Source organism: Hyperoodon ampullatus (assembly GCF_949752795.1).
Source record: "Hyperoodon ampullatus genome assembly, chromosome: 1".
NCBI lineage: Eukaryota > Metazoa > Chordata > Mammalia > Artiodactyla > Ziphiidae > Hyperoodon > Hyperoodon ampullatus.
The window spans coordinates 205,181,555-205,203,179 of NC_136914.1; the positions used below are offsets into that span (position 1 = coordinate 205,181,555).

Genomic DNA, 21,625 nt, shown 5'->3' on the forward strand with positions numbered 1-21,625 from the left:
AAATTATACACAGTAAGAGATTAACAACAATAACTGATAATAAAATAGAACAATTGTAACAAATACTGTAATAAAAGTTGTGTGAATGTGGTTTCTTTCTCTCAAAAGATCTTATTGTACAAATTTAATGCCTTTCCCATCTTAACTAAGCATTTACCATGCGCTGTAGCCATAACTTTTGCAGTTTGAAGTGCAACAGCAAAACCAGCATGAATTTCTTTTTTTCTTCCTCAAAGTTTCATAAATAGAAGGTTCATTCTTCCTGTAGATCTTAGGAACCTCAGCATATCATTTTTTTTCTTTCCTTTATTAAATTGAAACCTTTCACCTTTTCACTTAAAGGAAGAATTTTATGGCTTTTCTTTGGCATATTTGAATTGCCAACATTACTACTCTTGCACTTTAGGGCCATTATTAACTAAAAAAAGGGTTATTTGAACACAAGTACTGTGATACTTTGACAATCACTTTAGTAACCAAGACAGCTACTAAATGAGTAATGGGCGAGATGTGCTGGACAAAGGGATGATTCACTTCCAAGGTGGGATGGAGCGAGTGCAGTGTTTCATCATGCTATTCATGCAGCATGCAATTTAAAACTTACGAATTGTTTATTTCTGGAATTTTTCATTTAATATTTTTGGACCACATTGACCTCCAGTAACTCAAATCACAGAAAGTGAAACCTAGGATAAGAGGGGGGACTACTGTATGTCTGTTAGGTCCGTATGGTCTAAAGTGTAGCTTAAATCCAATGTTTCCTTCTTGACTTTCTGTCTGAACAATCCATCCACTGGTAAAAGTGTGTTACTGAAGTCCCCTGACATTATTGTATTGATATTTCTTCCTTCAGATCTTTTAATACTTGCTTTATATCTTTAGATTATCCTGTATTGGCATAAATATTTCAAATAATATATCCTCTTGATGAATTGCCCCCTTTCTTATTATATAATGACCTTCTTTGTCTCTTACAGTTTTTGGCTTAAAGTCTATTTCATCTGATGTAAGAATAGCTTCTTCTGCTTTTCTTTCCATGGGCATGCAATATATTTTTCAATTTCTTCACTTTCAATCTATGTTTTTATTAATGCTGAAGTGAGTCTTTTGGAGGCACATATAGTTAGGTCTTGTTTTCTTTATTCATTCAGCTATCCTTTGTCTTTTGTTTGGGGAATTTAGTCTTTTGACATTTGAAGTAATTATTGATGGCCAGACTTACCATTACCATTTTGTTAAATGTTCTCTTGTTCTGTAATTCCGTTTTTCCTTGCTTCATCTCTTGCTCTTTTCCTCTGTGATTTGATGAGTTTCTGTAGTGGAAAGTTTGGATTCCTTTTTCTTTTTCTTTTGCGTACCTACTATATGCTTTTGGTTGATGGTTAATGTGAGGCTTAGATAAAACATCTTCTATTTATAACAGTCTGTGCTAATAGCTTCAAACACATACAAAAGCATCCCCCCTTTCTCATTTTATGTTTTGATGTCACAATTTGCATCATTTACATTATGTATTCATTAACAAATTAATGTTGTTATAACTTTAATATTTTTGTCTTTTAACCTTTGTAGTAGACTTATCAATGATTTACCCACCACCATTAAAATAATAGCATATTCTGAAAGTAACTGTATTTTTACCTTTACCAGTGAATTTCATGCTTTTGTATATTTTTCTATTATTAATTAGTGTTATTTAATTTCAGCTGGAAAAACTCCGTTTAACATTTCTTGTAAAGCTGATCTAGTGGTAGTGACCTCCTAGAGTGTTTGTTTGTCTAGAAAACTCTTTATCTTTCTATCAATTCTGAAAGACAACTTTGCTGGGTAGAATGTTCTTGGTTGGCAGGTTTTTTCTTTTTTTTCTTTTTTTTTGGTATGTGGGCCTCTCACTGTTGTGGCCTCTCCCGTTGCAGAGCACAGGCTCCATACGCACAGGCTCAACGGCCATGGCTCATGGGCCCAGCCACTCCGTGGCATGTGGGATCTTTCTGGACTGGGGCACGAACCCGTGTCCCCTGCATTGGCAGGTGGACTCTCAACCACTGCGCCACCAGAGAAGCCCCTTTTTTGTTTTTTTCCTTCAGTACTTTTATTATATCATCCCACTCCCCTCTGGCCTGCTAAGTTTTTGCTGAAGAGTATGCTGATAGTCTTATGGGAGTTCCCTTGTATGTAACAAATTGTTTTTCTCTTTCTGTTCTTGTGATTCTCTCTTCATATTTAGCTTTTGGTCCTGTACATTAATTATAATGTTTGGTCCTATACATTAATTATAATGTATCTGTGTAGTCCTCTTCAGATTCATCTTATTTGGAACTTCGTGTGTTTCCTGGTTCTGGCTGTCTCTTACCTTCCCCCAGTTAGGGAAGTTTTCAGCCATTATTTCCTCAAGTAAGTTTTCTATCCCTTTCTCTTTTCTCCTTCTTGGACCCCTATAATGAGAACATTAGTCTACTTGATGTTGTCCCATAAGTCCCTTAAGCTATCTTCACTCTTTTTTTTCTTTTTTCATTTTTGCACTCTAATTGTATGAATTCTACTTCCCTGTCTTAGACTTCACTGATTCTTTCTTTCACTTCCTCTAGTCTTTTTTTGACCCCCTGTATTGAATTTTCAGTTCAATTATTTTCTTCTTCCATTCTATGATTTCTGTTTGGTACTTTTTAATAGTTCTGTCTCTTTGTTGAAATTCTCACTGTCTTCATGCATTGCTCTCCTGACCTTGGTAGGCATCTTTGTGACAGCTTCTTTGAACTCCCTACCAGATAAATAACTTACCTCCATTTTATTAAGATATGTTTCTAGACATTTATCTTTTTCTTTCGTTTGTAACATATTTGTCTGTTCCTTCCTTTTTCTTGACTCTGTGTTGATCTCTGAGCATTAGATAGATCAGCACAAGATGTGTCTCCCAGTCTTGACAGAGTGATCTCCTGTAGGAGATGAACCTCATTGATCAGCTTGACCGAGCTCCCAGTTGTCTCTCAAACTTTTGTGATTGTCCAAGCCTCCTTCTTTGTCCTTAGTGGCTCCCAGTAGTTACGGGTGTGCCAAGACCTATCAGTGATCCAAGGGGAGGAGTGCAGTCAGCAGCTAGATGCAGGCTGATGAGAAGCTGGACCCTCAGGCAGCAGCTAAGAAAGTATGTAATTAAGCCCCTTCCAGGGAGAAACAAGGCAATGGCATTTTTGCCTGCTCCCTCTGTGCTTCCTGTTGGTATATAGCTGCAGGGGTGGGTGTGCTCCTGTGCCCATTAATAACTGTTTGTTTGTTGCAGTCCTTGTGTCTCATGAATGTAAGGCCCATTGGTTATTAGAGCCAGGTGTTTCAGGGGCTCATCCTTCATGAAATTGTCACAAGAGCTGGGGTGCCAGGTATGTATACAACCTCCTTTCAGGGAGACACTGGTGACGGTTTTATTATTGGAGTGGCCTGGAAGGAGAAGATGGGAGGAGTGGCCTGGAAGGAGAAGATGGGAGGAGTGTCTGCATCCTTTTTCAGTCTTTGAGGAGGATCACAGCCCCGAGGTGCCTGCTAAATTAGAAGCCTCAGGTGGCAGCTTTGAAAGTATCCACATAAAAACCTTTATCAGGGAAAGACTGGGAGCTGGGCATTTTTTTTTTGTCTGCTCCTCTGTGCTCAACCTCAGAGAGATAGATTGTTAAGAACTGCTTCTTTGTTTGTTACAGTTCCATGGGACTCATGAATGGCAGCTCCACTGGCTGTGAAAGCCAGGAAATCTGGGGACCCATCTCATAGGTGGCAGCCCTAAAAGCTAGGGTGCAGTCATGTATGAGCTCCTTCCAGGGAGATACTGGCAACCTGGGGAGGACCGGAGGCAGAAGGTGGGAGGGATATTTGTTGGCTTTCTCTGTCTCTGGGGAGATTCACGTGTAGTCCCTAGAAGCCTGCTAAGCTAAAAGACGGGCCCTCAGGCAGCAGCTGTTATAGTATTCAGATAACACTTTCAGGGAAAGATGGGGAGATGGGTGATTTTGCCTGCTCCCTCTGCACTGAACCCTGGGGCAACAGCTGCATCAGTGCTCCTGCACACATTAAGAACTGCTTCTTTGTTTGCTATCGTCTTGGGGACACAAGCCCCACTGGCTTTTTTTTTTTTTTTCACAGTACGCGGGCCTCTCACTGTCGTGGCCTCTCCCGTTGCGGAGCACAGGCTCCGGACACACAGGCTCAGCGGCCATGGCTCACGGGCCCAGCCGCTCCGCGGCCTGTGGGATCTTCCTGGACCTGGGCACGAACCCGTGTCCCCTGCATCGGCAGGTGGACTCTCAACCACTGCGCCACCAGGGAAGTCCCCCACTGGCTTTTAGAGTCAGGTGTTTTGGGGGCCGTCCCTCTGTTGCAAGTCTTAAAATTTGGGATGCTAGACGTGGGCTCCAAACCCTTTGCTCCTCAGGGCGAATATGAGAGCTGATGGTTCACTTCCAATTGTGTGGTCGTGTGCCGGGGGGTGGTTTATGGTGAGAGTGTGTCTTAGCCTTTTCTACCCTTAGCCTTTTCGGTATTTTCTTATTCATCTGACGTGTAGAAGTTACTCAGCTAGTTTCTGGATCTCTTTCAGAGGGAATTTACATCCATGTGTACATTTGGTGTATCCATGGGAAGAAGGGAGCTCAGGGGTCTCCTATGTTGCCATTTTGGTCTACCCTCTCCGTTTCTTTCTGAATCTCTGTCTGTCTGTCTCTCTCTTTCCTGTGTGTCTATCTCATCTCTGTCTTGCCCACTATCTTCCTATCACCCTTTGTAGCCCCGTCTCTCTGTTAAACTCTCTGTCCCAATGTCAACTCTCTTTTCTTTTTCTACGTATATCTACATTGCTCCTTTAGACCTATTCTTCCTGTCAGGCTGGGAACATTTCTCCCAAGAGCTCTGACTTGATGATCAGAGAGGAAAGGCAGTTTTTTCCTGCCAGCTCAGTTAGAGAAATCCTCAGGAAGTCCTCTAAACTGTCCTGGCATGTTCTGACCACCACAGCCAAGATGTCTCATGATCACGCTGGATCATGCACCATCCTGGGGCATCAGAGGGATGGGCTCCTGTGATTGACCACCCTGGACAAAGCACATGGCGTGAGTTGGGTAGAACAGTTCTGCAAATGGAAGGGTTGTAGGGGTGCTAAGCCAACCATGACCACAGGTGTCCACTCTCGGGAGCCAAGACCAACTCCAGAGAAACAAACACACAACTTAATAACAATACGAGTGCTGGAGGATGTTCAATCTTGATTCTGAATTCTCTAGCAGTTCAAAGGTGGGAGAGCTAGAGTAATCAAGGAAGACTTCCAGGAGGACTTGATTCTTGGTTTTAACCTTAAAAGGTGTATAAGATTTAGATAGGTGGAAAAGAGTGAGCAATCCTGGATGAAGGAGCAGTTTCTGTGCTTGTTTTATTGGTATTGTTTGCCTTGTTTCAAGCTCCTAAGAGGCAAGGACTTTTCTTTTGTTAAAGAACATAGTGCTTGATGCCCGTAGTTAGACTGTCATTATGGTTCCAATTCTGACCATCCTACCCTGCCATTGACCTTGGGGGAGAATAGAAGAATAATACCTGAGAGGCCTTTAGTTCTAAGAATACCAACTTGCTTATAAAGAAACAGGGAGGCTGTGGAACAGAGGTGTCCATATAGTCCCTTCTGTGTGTCTGACCTCAAGTCAGTTTCACATTGGAATTTTGTCATTGTCATGGGCAGATTGGATTGTTTATTAATTCAGTAAATACATCAGTAGCACCTAATATATACTAGGCACTTAGGTGCCAAGGATTCAAAGATAAATAGACAGAATCCTACTTCTTTAAAGTTTATATCCAAGTACAGAATTCACAGAAGTGCAATTACATGCGACGTGATTGAGTCATGCAAAGCAGTGGTTCTAAGACTTGGCTGTGCATGGAAATAACCTGGGAGCTTTCAAAAATACGGATGCCAGGGCTTCCCTGGTGGCACGGTGGTTAAGAATCCTCCTGCCAATGCAGGGGACACGGGTTCGAGCCCTGGTCCAGGAAAATCCCACATGCCGCGGAGCAACTAAGCCCATGCACCACAACTACTGAAGCGTGCACGCCTAGAGCCCATGCTCCACAACAAGAGAAGCCGCCACAGTGAGAAGCCCATGCACCGTAACAGAGTAGCTCCCGCTCGCCACAACTAGAGAAAGCCCGTGCACAGCAACAAAGACCCAACACAGCCAAAATAATAAATAAATAAAATAAATTTGAATTTTAAAAAATGCGGATGCCTTGAGCTTATCGCAAAGGTTTTCATTTCATTGGTTTGGGGAGGGGCCCAGGCATCTGGATGTTTCACAGCTCACCCAGGGCTCTCGTGAGCAGCCAAGTTTGAGAACTACCAAGGTTAGGATGCTATGGAAGTAGATAAACGTTCTTCAGTGAGATGAGGGATGGATAGGCTGCTGGAGGGATGAGACCAACTGAGCATTGAAGGAAAGGGGAGAGGTAGCTGGAGAAGGCAAGGGGCAGGGAGAGAGTTGCATCTAAAGGACATTGCAAGCAGAGGGGAGAAGAGCCAAGAAGGCTGGGAGCTGCTCTCGATGGAGACGTCTCAGGCAGTCAGTCAGTCTCTCTAGTTCTGGCCTAGTCCCCGTGTCATCTTAGATACATATCCATTTCTCTGTGCCACAGTTTCCCATTCAGTCAAATAGAACTAATGATACCTGTTCTCCTTACCTTAGGCATCAAATGAGGTGAGGAAAAATTAAAAGATAGTGTATCAGTGATCACTGGGAAAAAATACAGCATTAGAGTAAAACTTCTTTTATTCAGTATTTTTTGGGGAAAGAAGTATTTTACATAAAGGAACTTTTAAAGTAACTGAAATTTAGCCATTCAAGACAATAATCATTAACAAATAAAAATCATTTCCTTTTTCCTAACATAGGTCATTTGCAACCCTATTTTCTTAGCGTAAACTGGTATCATTAGCCTCCTGCTTCCCGCTCTCTGCCTTCAGCCCCTCAGCAGAGATGTCAGATACGGAACCGTGCTATAATACAGCTATGGCCTCAGGATCAGAAGAAGTGTAGTAGATTTAGGATGTAGAAGATTGGGTTTTGAGTTCTTTGGTCTGTTTTTCATAAGTTTTCAATTTATCTTGCTCTCTGGGTACCTTGATTCTCATTGTTTTAAATCCTTTTCCTTTCTAACTTGCTGCCTCTTCCATATCGAGGACTGTAAAACCAGAAAACCAATCTTAGAATGAAATTTAAAAGTAAAAAGACTGTGAGTCCAAGCTTGCTGGAAAGGGTGGATTATGTGATGTCTTTAGTGCATGAATGTTTTAATGTCTGTGTTGCCTTTTTTATCTGACTTTCTGGGTCTTACTCTGGCCTGGGTATCTCATGCAGGAGGTAGCTGATTGGACTTTATGTGTGGGAGGTTGGAGGCCCACAGGAATTAGTTTGTCAGGATTCTCAGCCTTCCTTTTTCTGACTATTGACCATCAACCTTTAAGGTTTCCCACTCCTATCACCAGAATTGTGCCCCTGTTAGACCAGATTTTGAATGTTTGTCACCAAACATTTATTGTTCACAAGGCAGAGGTAAGAAAGGACAGATAGGTCCAAACTCAGGAGGGTAGGAGTGTCTGGAAGCAGATAGCCAGAATGGAGGCTAAACCACCTTCCCCAGGGGCAGAACGTGGTAGGGAGTTGCACACCCCAAGTGGGAGGGCAGAGGGGAAGGAAGTGGGGGAAATAACCGGGTGTGATAAGACTGGGGAGGTGGAAGAGAAGGTGGGGAAGGGCTGAGGACAGAGGTTTAGACCAGCTTTACTAGGGAGTACATTACTCTGTGCTCCTATATGTTTTTTTGAGAGTTACTGACTCCCTGACACTGCTCCAAGACACATGAGTTGTGACCATTATAGGTGACATATAATCTGCTAGAGAGAGCCACCCTGCAGGGGCTGCAAGTCGCCATATTCTGTGGGTCCCCACAATGCAAGACAGGCCATCTTGAGAAAGTGGCTTTCTGAGTAATAACACTGAATGGTTCCCCACTTTGTTGTCTGCCATCCTCACGGTCACTGAGCTTCTGACTCTCCTTTCCTTCCCCAGGTCGGTGGCCGGATTGGATAAGGAGGCGGACCTGGTGCACATGGAAGTGCGGACAGCTGATGGATGTGAGTGCTGAGGCCACCAGGCTGGGCCCCGAGAGATCTGCCTGCAGGGCTCCCTCCTCCCCCAATTTGCATTTTAATGGCTTGGGAAGATGAAAAGCCCTGAGCTCCCTTACTGCCATATGCATCTTATTTCTTAGAGTGGGGGAGAGGCCTCCAGTCCCAAGGGAGACATTTCATTGAAATAAACCCTCAGGAATGAATTTTCTGGGGATGGGAGTTAATGTGACCAATTTTGAGGCTCCTGTTAGTAATTTCCTGGCATCTTCAGTGTAATTCAAATAGGGATGGCCATAGCTCATCGTGGTATTTTGCATTCACATGGTGAATAAGATGATGCCAGCTTTAAAAAAATAAACTTTATATAGTCAAGATTACCAAAAAAAAAGTAACTGGACAAACCGTTTCCAGAATTGTTTGTTCATTCATTCAGCAAATATTTAGGGGTGGCCTACTGTGTGCCAGGCAAGATTCTTAGCCCTGGAAATACAGTGGTGAGCAAGACCTCTATTGTCCCCGCAAATCAGCTACGGAATCCAGGATTTCAAACACGTGACCCCTTTGTACATCGTACACCTGTCTACATCTTGAACAGAATTTCACTGATAAAGTATCATTTTGCACCAACTTAAGTATCTATAGGGCTCTTCCCTGTCCAAGAAAGATAAAATCAACTTAAATATGTGAAAATATATGATAAATATGAAATCTGAAAAATATATGAAAATATAATTAGCATATTCTAGATCACAAATGAGCCAAATAATCCATGGAAATAATAGTGACCTAAGGGTGCAGCAGATCAAAGCACCGGACTGTGAGTTGAGGTCCTGGGTCCTGCCACCCACCAGCCATGAGACCATGAGACCCCCCTAACCTCTCTGTGCTCTGGCTTCCTACTCTCTGAGGATACTCATCCTTGCCCTGCCCACCTCATAGGGTTATGGGTTGAATGTACAAACATAAGGAGATTCTTTTTGACCTGGATGCAGGTATTGGATGTGCTTGTGCTTTGTCCGTGGGAAATCTACTGCTTTTGAGGCCAAACTCAGATGTATGCTAGAAACATGCACTTTAGGGAATATATTTTATTTGCTTTATTTTTATTTTTAAAAGAGTTAGAAGGCAAATGATACTTGTTACTATATGACTGGCACTCTGCTGAGTTCCTTCCTCCCTCCTTCTTTCCTTCCTTCCTCCTTCCTTCCTTCCTCCATCCTTCTTCCTTCCTTCCTTCCTTCTTTTCTTTCTTTCTTTCTTTCTTTCTTTCTTTCTTTCTTTCTTTCTTTCTTTCTCTCTTTCTCTCTTTCTCTCTTTCTTTCCCTGATGCAGCCAGGGATGAGGGATGACCCACACTATTTTTACATTTTTTTTTTAACAGAAGAGTTATATAACATTTAGGGAGGTAATGCCACATATTCAAATTCACTGATCGTAAGCATGGTGAAGCCTAAATTCGAAATTACTCTTAGTGCTGAGAAAAAAAAAAAACATGGAAAATTGGAGGACTAGTGGGATGGAGGGGTTTGAAGGAGCATAGCAGAAAAGCAGGAGGGGAGCAGACAGCAGCTCTCAGATGACCCACAGACAAGTTTTCAGGACAACCCCTGCCTTGGCTTTGCTTGTCATGTCAACATTTTTAAGCTTTATATGTGATCTGTGGTGGTTGTAATATTTTAGAGTTGGAGGAAACTTTATATGCCTGTCTGACCTCCTACCTAGGGTAGGAATCCCTTCCCCCAGAATCTCTTATAGTGTGTCTTCAGGTTTCATGAGCTCAGGCTTAAGACATATCCTTTTCTACTGCTGGACAGCTCCTTTTTTTTTTTTTTTTTTTAAGGTAATTTCTTACATAAAGCTCAAACTTACGTTCTGAAAGTTCAAGAATTCTGGTCCACATTGGGATAAGGCCTGCGGTACAGAACTGCTGTGAAATTTTATGAGATTAAAAATGCAAAACACATAGAAAAGTTCCTAACCTATTGTCAAGAATTCAAAAAAGCAGACAGAAATATAACAAGGATAAATGTCATATGCCACACTTAGGTTAAAGTATAGTATATATTAATTCTGTGTCATTTTTTAGGTTTTTTAAAATGAGTTTTTCAATACTTCAAAGTATCTTGTTTCAACCTAGTGAACTGGCTCTAATCCCCCTTTATTTAGAAAGTGCACGTAACAAGACTGAACTAACCGGGGATGTTTTATTTTACATACCCTAATGAAATGTATGACTCCTTTCTTCTTTGGTATGTAGTGAATGCTTTCTTACACTCACACACTCACACATACACATACATCTCTATCTTTCTGATCATCACAAAAAGGCACAACATATATTTTATTTCCTTTTTTTTCCCCTGATGTGGTAGCTTGGACTTGAATTTGCCCAAATTCACACAGATAGCCTAGTGATAGAATAAAAACTAGAACACACATCTCTCAACACACTACAAATAGAGGAGAATTCTGATAAAGAACAAGTATAAAAGACCCACAACTAACATCATATTTAATGATGAGATACTGAATGCTTTCCCCCTAAGGGCAGGAAAAAGGCAGGGATGTTTACTCTTTCTTTATTTTTTTTTGAATTTTTCAATTTTATTTAATTTATTTTTTTATAGAGCAGGTTCTTATTAGTTATCCATTTTATACATATTAGTGTATATATGGGATGTTTACTCATGACACACCTTTTCAACATGATGCTGAAAGTCCTCGTCAGTGCAATAAAGGAAGAAAAATGAAATGCAATTCATATAGATTACAAAAGAAAAAAATAAAACTGTCATTATTCTCGTTGATGTGATTCTCTCTGTAGAATATCACAAGGAATCTACAAAAAAAAAGCTGCTAGAACAAATACGTAAGTAGAGCAGGGTTGTTGGATACAAAACATTCAGTGGAGAGAGGATGATTATTTTTAATGAATGGCGTTAGAAAAAATTGGGCAGCCATATGGGGAAAACGAACTTCAACCTATGATTTACAACTTATACAAAATCTAACTCAAAATGGATCACATTTCTAAATGTAAAATATAAAATTATAAAACTTTTGGAAGAAACTATAGGAGAAAATCTTTATGACCTTAAATTGACACCAAGAGCAAAATTGATAAAGTAAAGAATCCATAAATTGGACTTCATCAAAATTTAAAAATTTTGTTCTTCAGAAGATACAATAATGACAGTGGGAGAAACTATTTGCAGATCATATAACTAACAGAGGACTTATAGCCAGAACACATAAAGAACCTTTAAAGCATAGGAATAAGAAGCAACCCCATTAAAAAGAAATAATAGGAAAAATTTGAACAGAACATTTACCAAAGAAAATATAAAGATGACAAGTAAACACAAGTATTTGCTATATTTGGAGTAAGTAATACCTAGATCCTTTGAGTCCTTTTGTTTTGTGACTCATATGTTTAAAAGAACAATAACAAAATTCTCTAAGAATCTTAAATCAGGAGAAATAATGGGTCTTAGATAATGATTTTTCCTTCCTCAGACTTTCCTTCATTATTCCACTTTTTCTGGCATGTTCAAGAGTCTATTCCTTAATCAGCCCATTTCAGACCCTTTACCCTGTGTTATAGATTTGCTAATTGCTATTTTGAAAATTAGCATCAAAGGGGTCTTGAGCAGTAAAATTCCATTTCTCTACATCTTCCTGCATCACAGTTCTCATGGCCATTTTTCTCAACCAGTAGCATTCATGATCATCCTCTGGTGAGCTGATTCCACTACAGATTCCTGGGGTCGACCTCAGAGGTTTTGGTTTAGGTGGTCTGGTACAGGACCTGGGAGTCACCATATTGTTAAGCGCACTCCCAGCGTGATTTTGATCCAGGTGCTATTCAGGAACACTGCTGTGTGGATCCCTTACCTCATGTGGTGCTGGAGTCACAGCTCCGGGACAGTTATACCCTCAGTAAGCATGAACAAGGAGCCTTGGTATTGGAGTTGGGAATTACTCTGTTCCGTAGCACCTGGGCTATCACAGGAATGAAAGTGAAAAGAACGTATAAAGAGAGCAAATCGGTCTTTCTTTCCCTTCTAAAAAACAAAAATGAACAAGTGATAATTCATTATAAAGTGCTCTCCACATCAAGATAACTTTCAAATGTCTAAAATCATGGATGAGAGAACTTCATAAATGTTAGCAGGAATAGTATGAGCTTTGTAAAGATCTTCCGGGGATGGAAACAGGATATGCCTATGAAAAAACAATTAAATGTTGCTCTATGTACTTCCCAGAGTATGACAGAAATATAGAAATTTGTGTTACCTTTATTTATTGACCCACTCATAATTCATTCCACTGTGATAGAGCCCTTTCCATGTGTAGAAGACAAGAGGTTCTCAAACCCTAGCTTTAGAAAAAAAAAAAAGAAAAGAAAAAAAGAAGAAAAAAACCCCCTAGCATTAAAATTGCCACACACACACACACAGACACACACACACACATACACACACATACATACACACTCACCTGGTCCCACCACAGATCAGTGAAAGAAGATTCTTCAAGGGAAGGTCATGGGCATTGCCCTGTATAAAATTGTCCTAATGATTTTGAAGTACATGTGGGGTTGAGAACCACTGCACTAGATCTGAGCTTCTCCAACATTAACATACAAATGAACCATCTGGAGAGCTTTGTAAAACACACCTTGGGTATTTCTGACAAGCTCCCAGCTGATGCTGCTGGCCAGTAGACCCCGCTTTGATCAGCACTGCCCTGCATGAAGCTGTGGAGGGTGTGTGGGTAAATAGGACACAATCAGCATTGAGTAGCAGAGGCAGATAAGTACACAGATTATTACTGCAATATAATGTGCTAAAGGCCATGGGGACTCTGTTTTGTCTCATGAAGAAAGTGCTATCTGTGCGAACCAAAAGGCAGGGTAGCCCAATTGCTGAGGAGCGACTGAAGGCTGCCCTGAAGAGCCCATGGTTAAGTTTCATCTTGGGAGATGAGTTGGATTTTCCCAAGGGGATGGTAGAAAAGGAGAGTGAGAAAGTTATACTAGACTTGTACTGTCCAATATGGTAGCCATTCAGTTACACGTGGTTATTGAACACTTGAAATGTTATGTCCAAATTGATGTGTGCCATATGTGTGGAATACACACCATACTTCAAAGACTTACTATGAATAAAATGATGGAAAATAGCCCATTAGTAATTTTTATATTAGTTACATGATGAAATCATAATATTTGGGGTTAAATCAGATATATCAAATGTACACTTTTCTGTTTACCTTTTAAGTATGGCTACTGGGAAATTTAAAAGGTCATTAGTAGCTCCCATTGTGTATCCATTGCACAGGACTGCCCTAGACTGAGGGGCTGCAGGTGCAGCAGCATGGAGTGTGGCTCTTCAGTGCGTGGTGTGGCACTGACAGTCCTGTATCTAAACCTGGCTCCCACACTCTGGAGCAAACCCAACATAAACAAGTCCCTTTTCTTGTTTTGATGTAAGAATCTCCACTCTTCCCCAGTCCTGGTCCTCCTCTTTGGGAGTCAGGCTTCCAGATTAAACTAAAGCCATTGAATTATCTCTTGCCTTGGCATGGTTTAAACAGGGCAAAGCCAACCAATTTGGTTAATAACAGTGTGAAACCTGTTTCTGCCATGAGATTCAGGATTCAAATGGCTTTTTCTCCCATTCTCTTCTGGAAATCATCTCTCTCTGAATGTCTCAATGTCCCCTGTGAATATTCAAATTTATATTCATATTCATGTTCTCTCTCTCTCTCTCTCTCTCTCTCTCTGTTTCACTCAGTTACTCAGTCACACACACACACCTTCTCCATCAAAGAGACCATTCAGTGTCAATAGAAAGAGTATTAACTTGGTGCCCTAAGAGTTAAGTTGGGGAATTAACTCTGTCAATTAGAGCCTGTTTGACCCTGGACAATTTTTTTTTAACTTTCTGTGAATCTTCTAGTGCTTCACATGTTTGAATACACAAATATAAGAGGTATTTTTATAATTTTTTTTTCATCAATTGGATAACAAAGATCTTACTGTAGAGTAAACTTTACAATGAGGCAGATTTCAGTTCAATGAACAAAGGAGGAACAATTAAGAGGACCCCGAAATGATGCAGACTGCTTTGTTAAGTAGTTGATTCCTCTTTATTGGAAATTTTCAAGCATAAGCTATACGGGGGCCTTGTAGGACACTGTAATAAGTGAAACTCGACATGAGCTAAAAGTTTTTAGACATCTAGACTTGAAATTTCTAGAATCAAAACCCACAACACATATACTACCATTCCTTGTCCTGGTACTATTATCAACTCTCTTCATCAATTACTGCACTTTCTCACTAAGCCAAGATAAAGCCCAGTACATCTTAACAGAGCCTTCCAGGCAGTCATTAGTAATCAGATGGGCTTGGCACACAAGACAAAACTATTAGCCCTGAAGTCTAAACTGTAGGTTCTAGACACATAGAATAATGGCTCTTAAAGAACTTTGGGTTACTGACTAGTTCAATGGTTGCAAACTGTGTAACTGAGAGATCCAGCAGTATTCTAAGAACTCAGAGGCCAAGAAGAGGATAAGGGGGAGCTAAACCAATAGGATTGCAAGGCTTCTGTTCATTTAGACAAGGCACACTAAAATCTACTTGATATATTGAGAATATAGAATTGTTTTTGATGAAGGTTCTCAGAATTTTAAAAAATGGTTGGAATGAATTAGAAATTTTCAAATTGTATCACTCTCCAAAAAGCACCAAACTGTGTAACACTTTGCCCAAGGTTACATAGACAGTCAGTGACAGGGACTGAACCAGAATGTAGATTGTGGTCTGATTCTCAGCCTGATTTTCCTTCCATGGTTCAAATACATAACGATTAGGATCACTGGTTCTGGTGTCAAGTCACCTGGGTTCAAATCCCAGAACCTGAGGAGTATCAGGAATCCTAAGGTATTCAGGATCGCTGTGGTTTCTAAATGTCTATAACTCTGCCAGGTTCCCCTTCTTTTCTAGAAGGAAAAGACAGTAGAATTCTCCTGTGAGCAAATCCATAAGCACAATAGGAAGGAATAGTAGCTACCTTTTCTTGTTTTGCTGATTTTTATTACCTACCTTGTCTCAGGTGCTGTGTTAGGCATTTGGAACAATGTCACTATCCTTTGTTTTGCCCTGTGCCTACAAATAGTTTAGCCTCACTCCCCAGTCAAGGAAAAGGAGGCTTTTGGAAGCTAAATAACTTTTCAGAGTTTCTTGGAATCTGCTGGATTTCACTTATTTGCATTTGACAGTCCATGTTGTTATTTAAAATAAATAGCTCCTGGGTATTTCTCTAAGAAAAGACCTGAAGAGCTGAATTTGCTTTTTGTTCACAATTTTAATTCACTTTTTCAATTTTGACAATATTACCCAAAGGGATGGAAGTTGAGCGCATCATGGAAAGTGTTTTTCTCTCAGATGGCAAGAGGTATGACGTTTAGGATCGTTTGAATATTTAATCATCTTAAAGGCAAAACATAATCACAGGTCACAATATAGCACAAGTGTATCGGCTTTTAATGTAATTAATTTCAGCTTAACTTGCATTTACTGAAGCTTTATAAAGTCAGTGCGAGGAGAGAAACAAAGATGACTAAGGCTTTATCCAGGTTTCTAAGGAGGCGATCCTTTTGGAAAGGTTTGGCAGAGTGAGAAATGCTGGACTTCACGGTGAAACTCATTGATATAGATGCATGAGAGGCTTGCCTTACAAAACTGCTGCTGGAAAAGCAACTTCTTAGGAAGACAAGACTAAGGAGTTGGGTTATCTGCTTTGTGCTCTTTCCACATTCCTCAGTTCTCTGATCCAGCACAGATCCCAAGGCATGTTCCCTTGTGAATATCCCGTCTCTATCACTGGCCTGGGATTCTTCTGAGGGCAAGAACCAGTCTTATGTTCCCTGCTTTCTGGAACCTCAGGGAGTGTCTGATGCATGCAGCTTCTCTATACACCTTGACCCAATACAAAAGAAATTAATCAGTCAGTCTAAGGTCACCCTTTCTCACCATATGAGACCCTTGGTCCACCATCTGTAAGATGAGGAGGCATGAGGCTGGACACAGTGGTGCAATGGTACCGCCTTCCCTAAAGTCTTGCTAGCAGTACAGCTAGTTGAAATAGGGCCTGGTCCTGATAAAGTTATGGAGCAGATCTCTCTATTCACAGGGAACAAAGCTTTTGACTTTTAGTTTTTGTAAGTGACCGCACCAGCTCTCAGAAATACATTAGAAAGACATTTGATATTTAGAAATATACTGGGCTTCCCTGGTGGCGCAGTGGTTGAGAGTACGCCTGCCGATGCAGGGGACACGAGTTCGTGCCCTGGTCCGAGAAGATCCTGCATGCCACGGAGCGGCTGGGCGCGTGAGCCATGGCCGCTGAGCCTGCGCATCCGGAGCCTGTGCTCCACAACGGGAGAGGCCACAACAGTGAGAGGCCCACGTACCGCAAAAAAAAAAAAAAGAAATATATTAATTATGAGGATGATGTGACTTAACCATTTGGGGAATCCCTCTCTTGTTTTCCCATAAGGGTATCCTAATGAGATCTTCATTCAGTTTGGTCTTTCTGGTTTTCCGTTTGAGCATGTTTTGAAGGAAAGGATGGGAAATAGCAGTTCTAGAATAAAGATTAATCCATGTCCACCCATTATCATGTAATTATATAGTGCCTTCAGTGGGCTTTCCCTACCTAAACATCCACATGCAGTTTTCACTCCCTTTTTTAGAAATTCCTTTCTCCACAGAACACTTCTCCATCCATGCTAAACACAAGCACTGTCTCCTCCTTCAAGTCCTCCTTAATTATTCCAGCTCAGATGTGCTTTTTCTTTTCTGAGCACCTATAGCATTTAGAGAAAGTAAACAGTGATGTCAATCCAGAATACGACTTTACTAGTAGGACCTGAGCTATCATGATCTTTTGATTCTCCACAATAAAACAGAACATTACTTGTTAATTGTACGTAAGAAGGATGCTGAGTGTTAAATCTCCTTCTTTCTCTCTTCATGATAAAGAAGAACTAGCATTTATTGATCCTTTAAAATGTATTCAACAATGTACTAACCTTTTTCATGCATAATCTTATTTAATCTTGATGACAGTCCTGAGAGGCAAACACTTACTTTGTTTGTACCTCACAGATGGAAAGTGGAACTGCTGCTTAGCCCGGGGCAATCAGCAAGCAGCAAGCTCAGGATTTGAACTTAGCACTTCCTACCTTCAGAGGCCTTTCTCTCACACACCACAATATGCTTGAGAAATCTGGACCCCTTTGCTTCCTTTTTATCAGGCATCGTGTGTTATTAAAACAAACATACACACAAACAAACAAGACCACAGTTGTTAGAAGCCTATTTGGGGATTTCATGTTATATGATAAATATCTGCTTTCAGTTTCATCATAGAATCCTTATGACTATATTCAGCCTCACTTGGAGATAATGTCCAAAGTCCAAATTTAAGACCTTTTGCAAGTTGGAGGCTTGAGCGAAGTGGTGATTCCTGCTCACCTTTGACACCCCCAGTCCCCTGTGACACCCTTGGTCACTTCCACCTGGTAGCCTGGCCTGCCTGACATGTTCCTCTCCCCAGACCCCCATTTGGGGTTCTCACCAGGCAGTGGGTATCTCTGTGTTTAGAAAAGTAAAAGCGTTGAGACTTCTGATATATGAGTCCGGCTAAAGACTGCAAGGCCCCTGAATTTTAAGTGGATTTCCCAAACGCGTTTTAGTGCTGCTTTTCTGTTAAATTGGACCTTTTGTTCCATGCTGGGCAGTGACAAGCAGCAGGGGAACCAAGAAGGAGGATGAGTGTGGCCCAATAGCTCATCTACCAGGGACCACAGTTTAGGTAGGTTTCGGTTTTGTATGGGGTGGCCTCGAATACGCTTGATTCTTTTTTCAAAGTGTCCAAGTATGGGAGTAAATAGTCAATAGACAGGGGGGAAATGAGCCCATGAGGGGGATAAGCAGATGTCCTCCTGTGCACACCTTTGATTACCAGTACAAGGGGCTTTCCAAGACACTCGCTGGCGAGAAAGAAGCAGGTTGTCAAGTCAACCCTTGTGGTTTCTTTACATGTCTTCACTGCAGCGTTTCACTGGATTTTAGTGCTTTATGCTAGGAGCAAATCACTCAGGCTGGGTGGGACCAATACTATGCCTGGTGCTCCAAAGCGCAGCCTGGGCTTCTTGCCTTCCCTTGGCCTCTCAGCCAGAAGTGGAAAGCCAGGCCATTCTTGGCCTTCTCTGTGGACAGAGACAAAGAGAAAGGGGTCCGCAGGCGGTACACACAGAATGGGGAGCAAGGTGGTCTTGCTAACAGGTCAGGGAATGTGGGGACAGGGCACAGTCTATTCTCTGGAGAGGTAGGTAGGGACCAAATTACGGAGTCGAGGTACAAAATGAATGGCTCCCGGTGGACTGTAGGCTTATTTTGTTTGGCCTAATACTGTTTGGCCTGCACCATATTTTAAACTTAAATTAGCTGTTAATTTTTTAAACATTAGGAAATGTCACATTAAAGAAACTGGGACATTTAGCTTTATGTAGAAACTCAGGACATCTTATTCCTGAATCTCAGTGATGACTGATGCTGAGAAGCAGCTCCCTGTAAAGATGCAAGTGTTGGCCATTTTCCTGTAGTCCCAGCTGTTCCTCAGTGATCCCTGACGCTGAGACCCTGCGCCCGCTGCCATTCATCACCTTACTCCAGCTCAGTTTCCTCTTATACATTACTTGCCTGGCCCCTGAGACATTTGACTTCATTAGGCTAGTTGTAAAAGGCCTTCTATTTTACAGAAGAATATTTGGGCTTTGTCCCCGGGCACTCAGAACTGTGGGTGATTTTGAAGCCGAGAGGGATCAGCTGAGCTTAGGTTTGAGAGATGATGCTGGCTCCTTGCCTCGGGTCCACCCAGCTTCCAGTCCATCCTGCACCTGAGCACCAGTTGTGAAATGGACGCAGCAGGCAACACAGATGGGAAGGCCTTTTCCAGGCAAGTGGCAGGGGTCGTGGAGAGAAGAGAGATGCTGGAAGCACTTCAGAGGCAGAATTTTCAAGGCTGGGAACCAGCTGGATTGCATGGCATGTGGAGGAAAGAAAAGTGAAGAGGCTTGAGCTACTGGGCAGATGATGAAACTGCTGATAGAGAGAATGAGATCAGTGTTGGACATGTCTGGACGAAAGGCACCAAAGCCAATTGGCTTTGCCCAGATACAGACATTTGAAAAGTAGAGCTATAGCACATAATGAATTAATTTCCTACCAAAACATGTTTCTTTGTTAAATTAACGTTTTGTTTATTAATAAATGTGTGTAATAGCTAGCTATAAATTTTATGAGTGAACCCCTTCCTAGACAGCAGGGCCTTTCACAATAGAAAATCTGTCTCATTCACTGCCATATTCCTGGTGCTTAAATAATACCCAATACATTATATGCACACAAGAAATACTTTCTGGATCAATCAATCAATCAATGAATTAAAGATCAATAATTAGGGAAAATTTAAAGTACCCTTGTCTTACACTCAGTTGTTATAAATATTTGTTTATTTAAACTTTTGCCTTTATTTATCTCTGCCGCTTACCACCCCTTCCAGTGTAGCCTCCAAAACGTACTCACACCTGTGCACATATTTAAGTGGGCAAGCGCATTAGATGTATGTAGTGATGCATGTCATTTTAGATGATAACAAAGACTTCTCTGCTTTTAATCCTAAAATGACCTCTGTTTTTCACTTTTACCCATTTATTATTTTTAAACCATTAAATAAACAATATACATTTTTAAAGCAAGTGTATACAGAGGTTTCTTTATAGAGATTCACTTGTGGTTTTTCCTTGGGGAACAAATAACTGAATGGATTGTCTTCCTCGGATGACCCTGTCGTCATGATCAGAATGCTTAGACTCGAGGATTTCTCATTCAGCTACAGCTGCTGCCATAATTTTGGGGGGTTGGTTGAGGAAGGTTCAGCTGCTGAGATCTTTAGAAAATTTTACAAGTAATTATACAGGTTTTACTTATAATAACTAAGTACATTCTTATTGTAAACACAAGAAAGACGTATATAATATAAAAAGCAAAGGCCCCTCTTCTACTCTCCTTAAGTCCATTCCTTTCCCCCAAAATAGTCATAGCTAATTTTTTTTTTTTTTTTTTTTGCGGTACGCAGGCCTCTCACTGTTGTGGCCTCTCCCGTTGTGGAGCACAGGCTCCGGACGCGCAGGCTCAGCGGCCATGGCTCACAGGCCCAGCCGCTCCGCGGCATGTGGGATCTTCCCGGACCGGGGCACGAACCCGTGTCCCCTGCATCGGCAGGCAGACTCTCAACCACTGCGCCACCAGGGAAGCCCGTCATAGCTAATTTATATAGATGTCCTTTAAAACCTTTTTTCCTATGCATTTATGGCACAAATATGTATTTATAAAGACATTGTTCTTTGTTTTTGTTTTTTTCATAAATTGAATTGTGCCATACATGTTGCTAAATAATTTTTTAAAAGGTCACAGAACAATGCACCTTGGGGAAATCAGCACATGATGCATATGTATCTACCTAATTCTTCTATTCACAACATGGTGCTTTGTTATATGTGTACGTTTGTTTATTTAAATGTTCTTTAATTCATGGACATTTAGCCAGTTTCTGGTTTTTCACTGCTATGAATAATGCCACAATGAACATTTTTGCCCTTGCCTCTTTGTGAAAATATATGAGTATTTCTCTAGAAAACGTCCCTTGAATTAGAATTGCTGGTAAAAAGATATGTACATTTAAAATTCTGATAGATATTTCAAATTTGTTCCTTCAAAAATCTGTACCAGGAATAAAGACGCAGACGTAGAGAATGGACTTGAGGACACGGGGAGGGGGAAGGGTAAGCTGAGACGAAGTGAGAGAGTGACATTGACATATATACACTACCAAATGTGAAATAGATAGCTAGTGGGAAGCAGCTGCATAGCACAGGGAGATCAGCTCAGTGCTTTGTGACCACCTAGAGGGGTGGGATAGGGAGGGTGGGAGGGAGACGCAAGAGGGAGGGGACATAGGGATATATGTATACATAAAGCTGATTCACTTTGTTATATAGCAGAAACTAACACAACATTGTAAAGCAATTGTACCCCAACAAAGATGTTTAAAAAAATAAAAAATAAAATTAAAAAAATCTGTACCAGGCTTCCCTGGTGGCGCAGTGGTTTGGAGTCCGCCTGCCGATGCAGGGGACGCGGGTTCATGTCCCGGTCCGGGAGGATCCCACGTGCCGTGGAGCGGCTGGGCCTGTGGGCCATGGCCACTGGGCCTGCACGTCCGGAGCCTGTGCTCCACAACGGGAGAGGTCACAGCAGTGAGAGGCCCGCGTACCACAGGAAAAAAAAAAAATCTGTACCAATTTACTCTTTGGCTGGTCGGATAT

General features: G+C 41.4%; 1 protein-coding gene across 1 annotated transcript in view; it reads left to right on the plus strand.

Moving 5' to 3' along the window:
• SORCS3 (sortilin related VPS10 domain containing receptor 3) overlaps positions 1–21,625 on the plus strand; it is a gene marked incomplete at both ends in the record, with an annotated part of 605,319 nt that overhangs the window by 440,998 nt on the left and 142,696 nt on the right. The window contains one exon of the mRNA XM_079708894.1: positions 8,097–8,161. Within this exon, the coding sequence (XP_079565020.1) occupies positions 8,097–8,161 (65 nt within the window). The remainder of the gene's footprint in view (positions 1–8,096; positions 8,162–21,625) is intronic.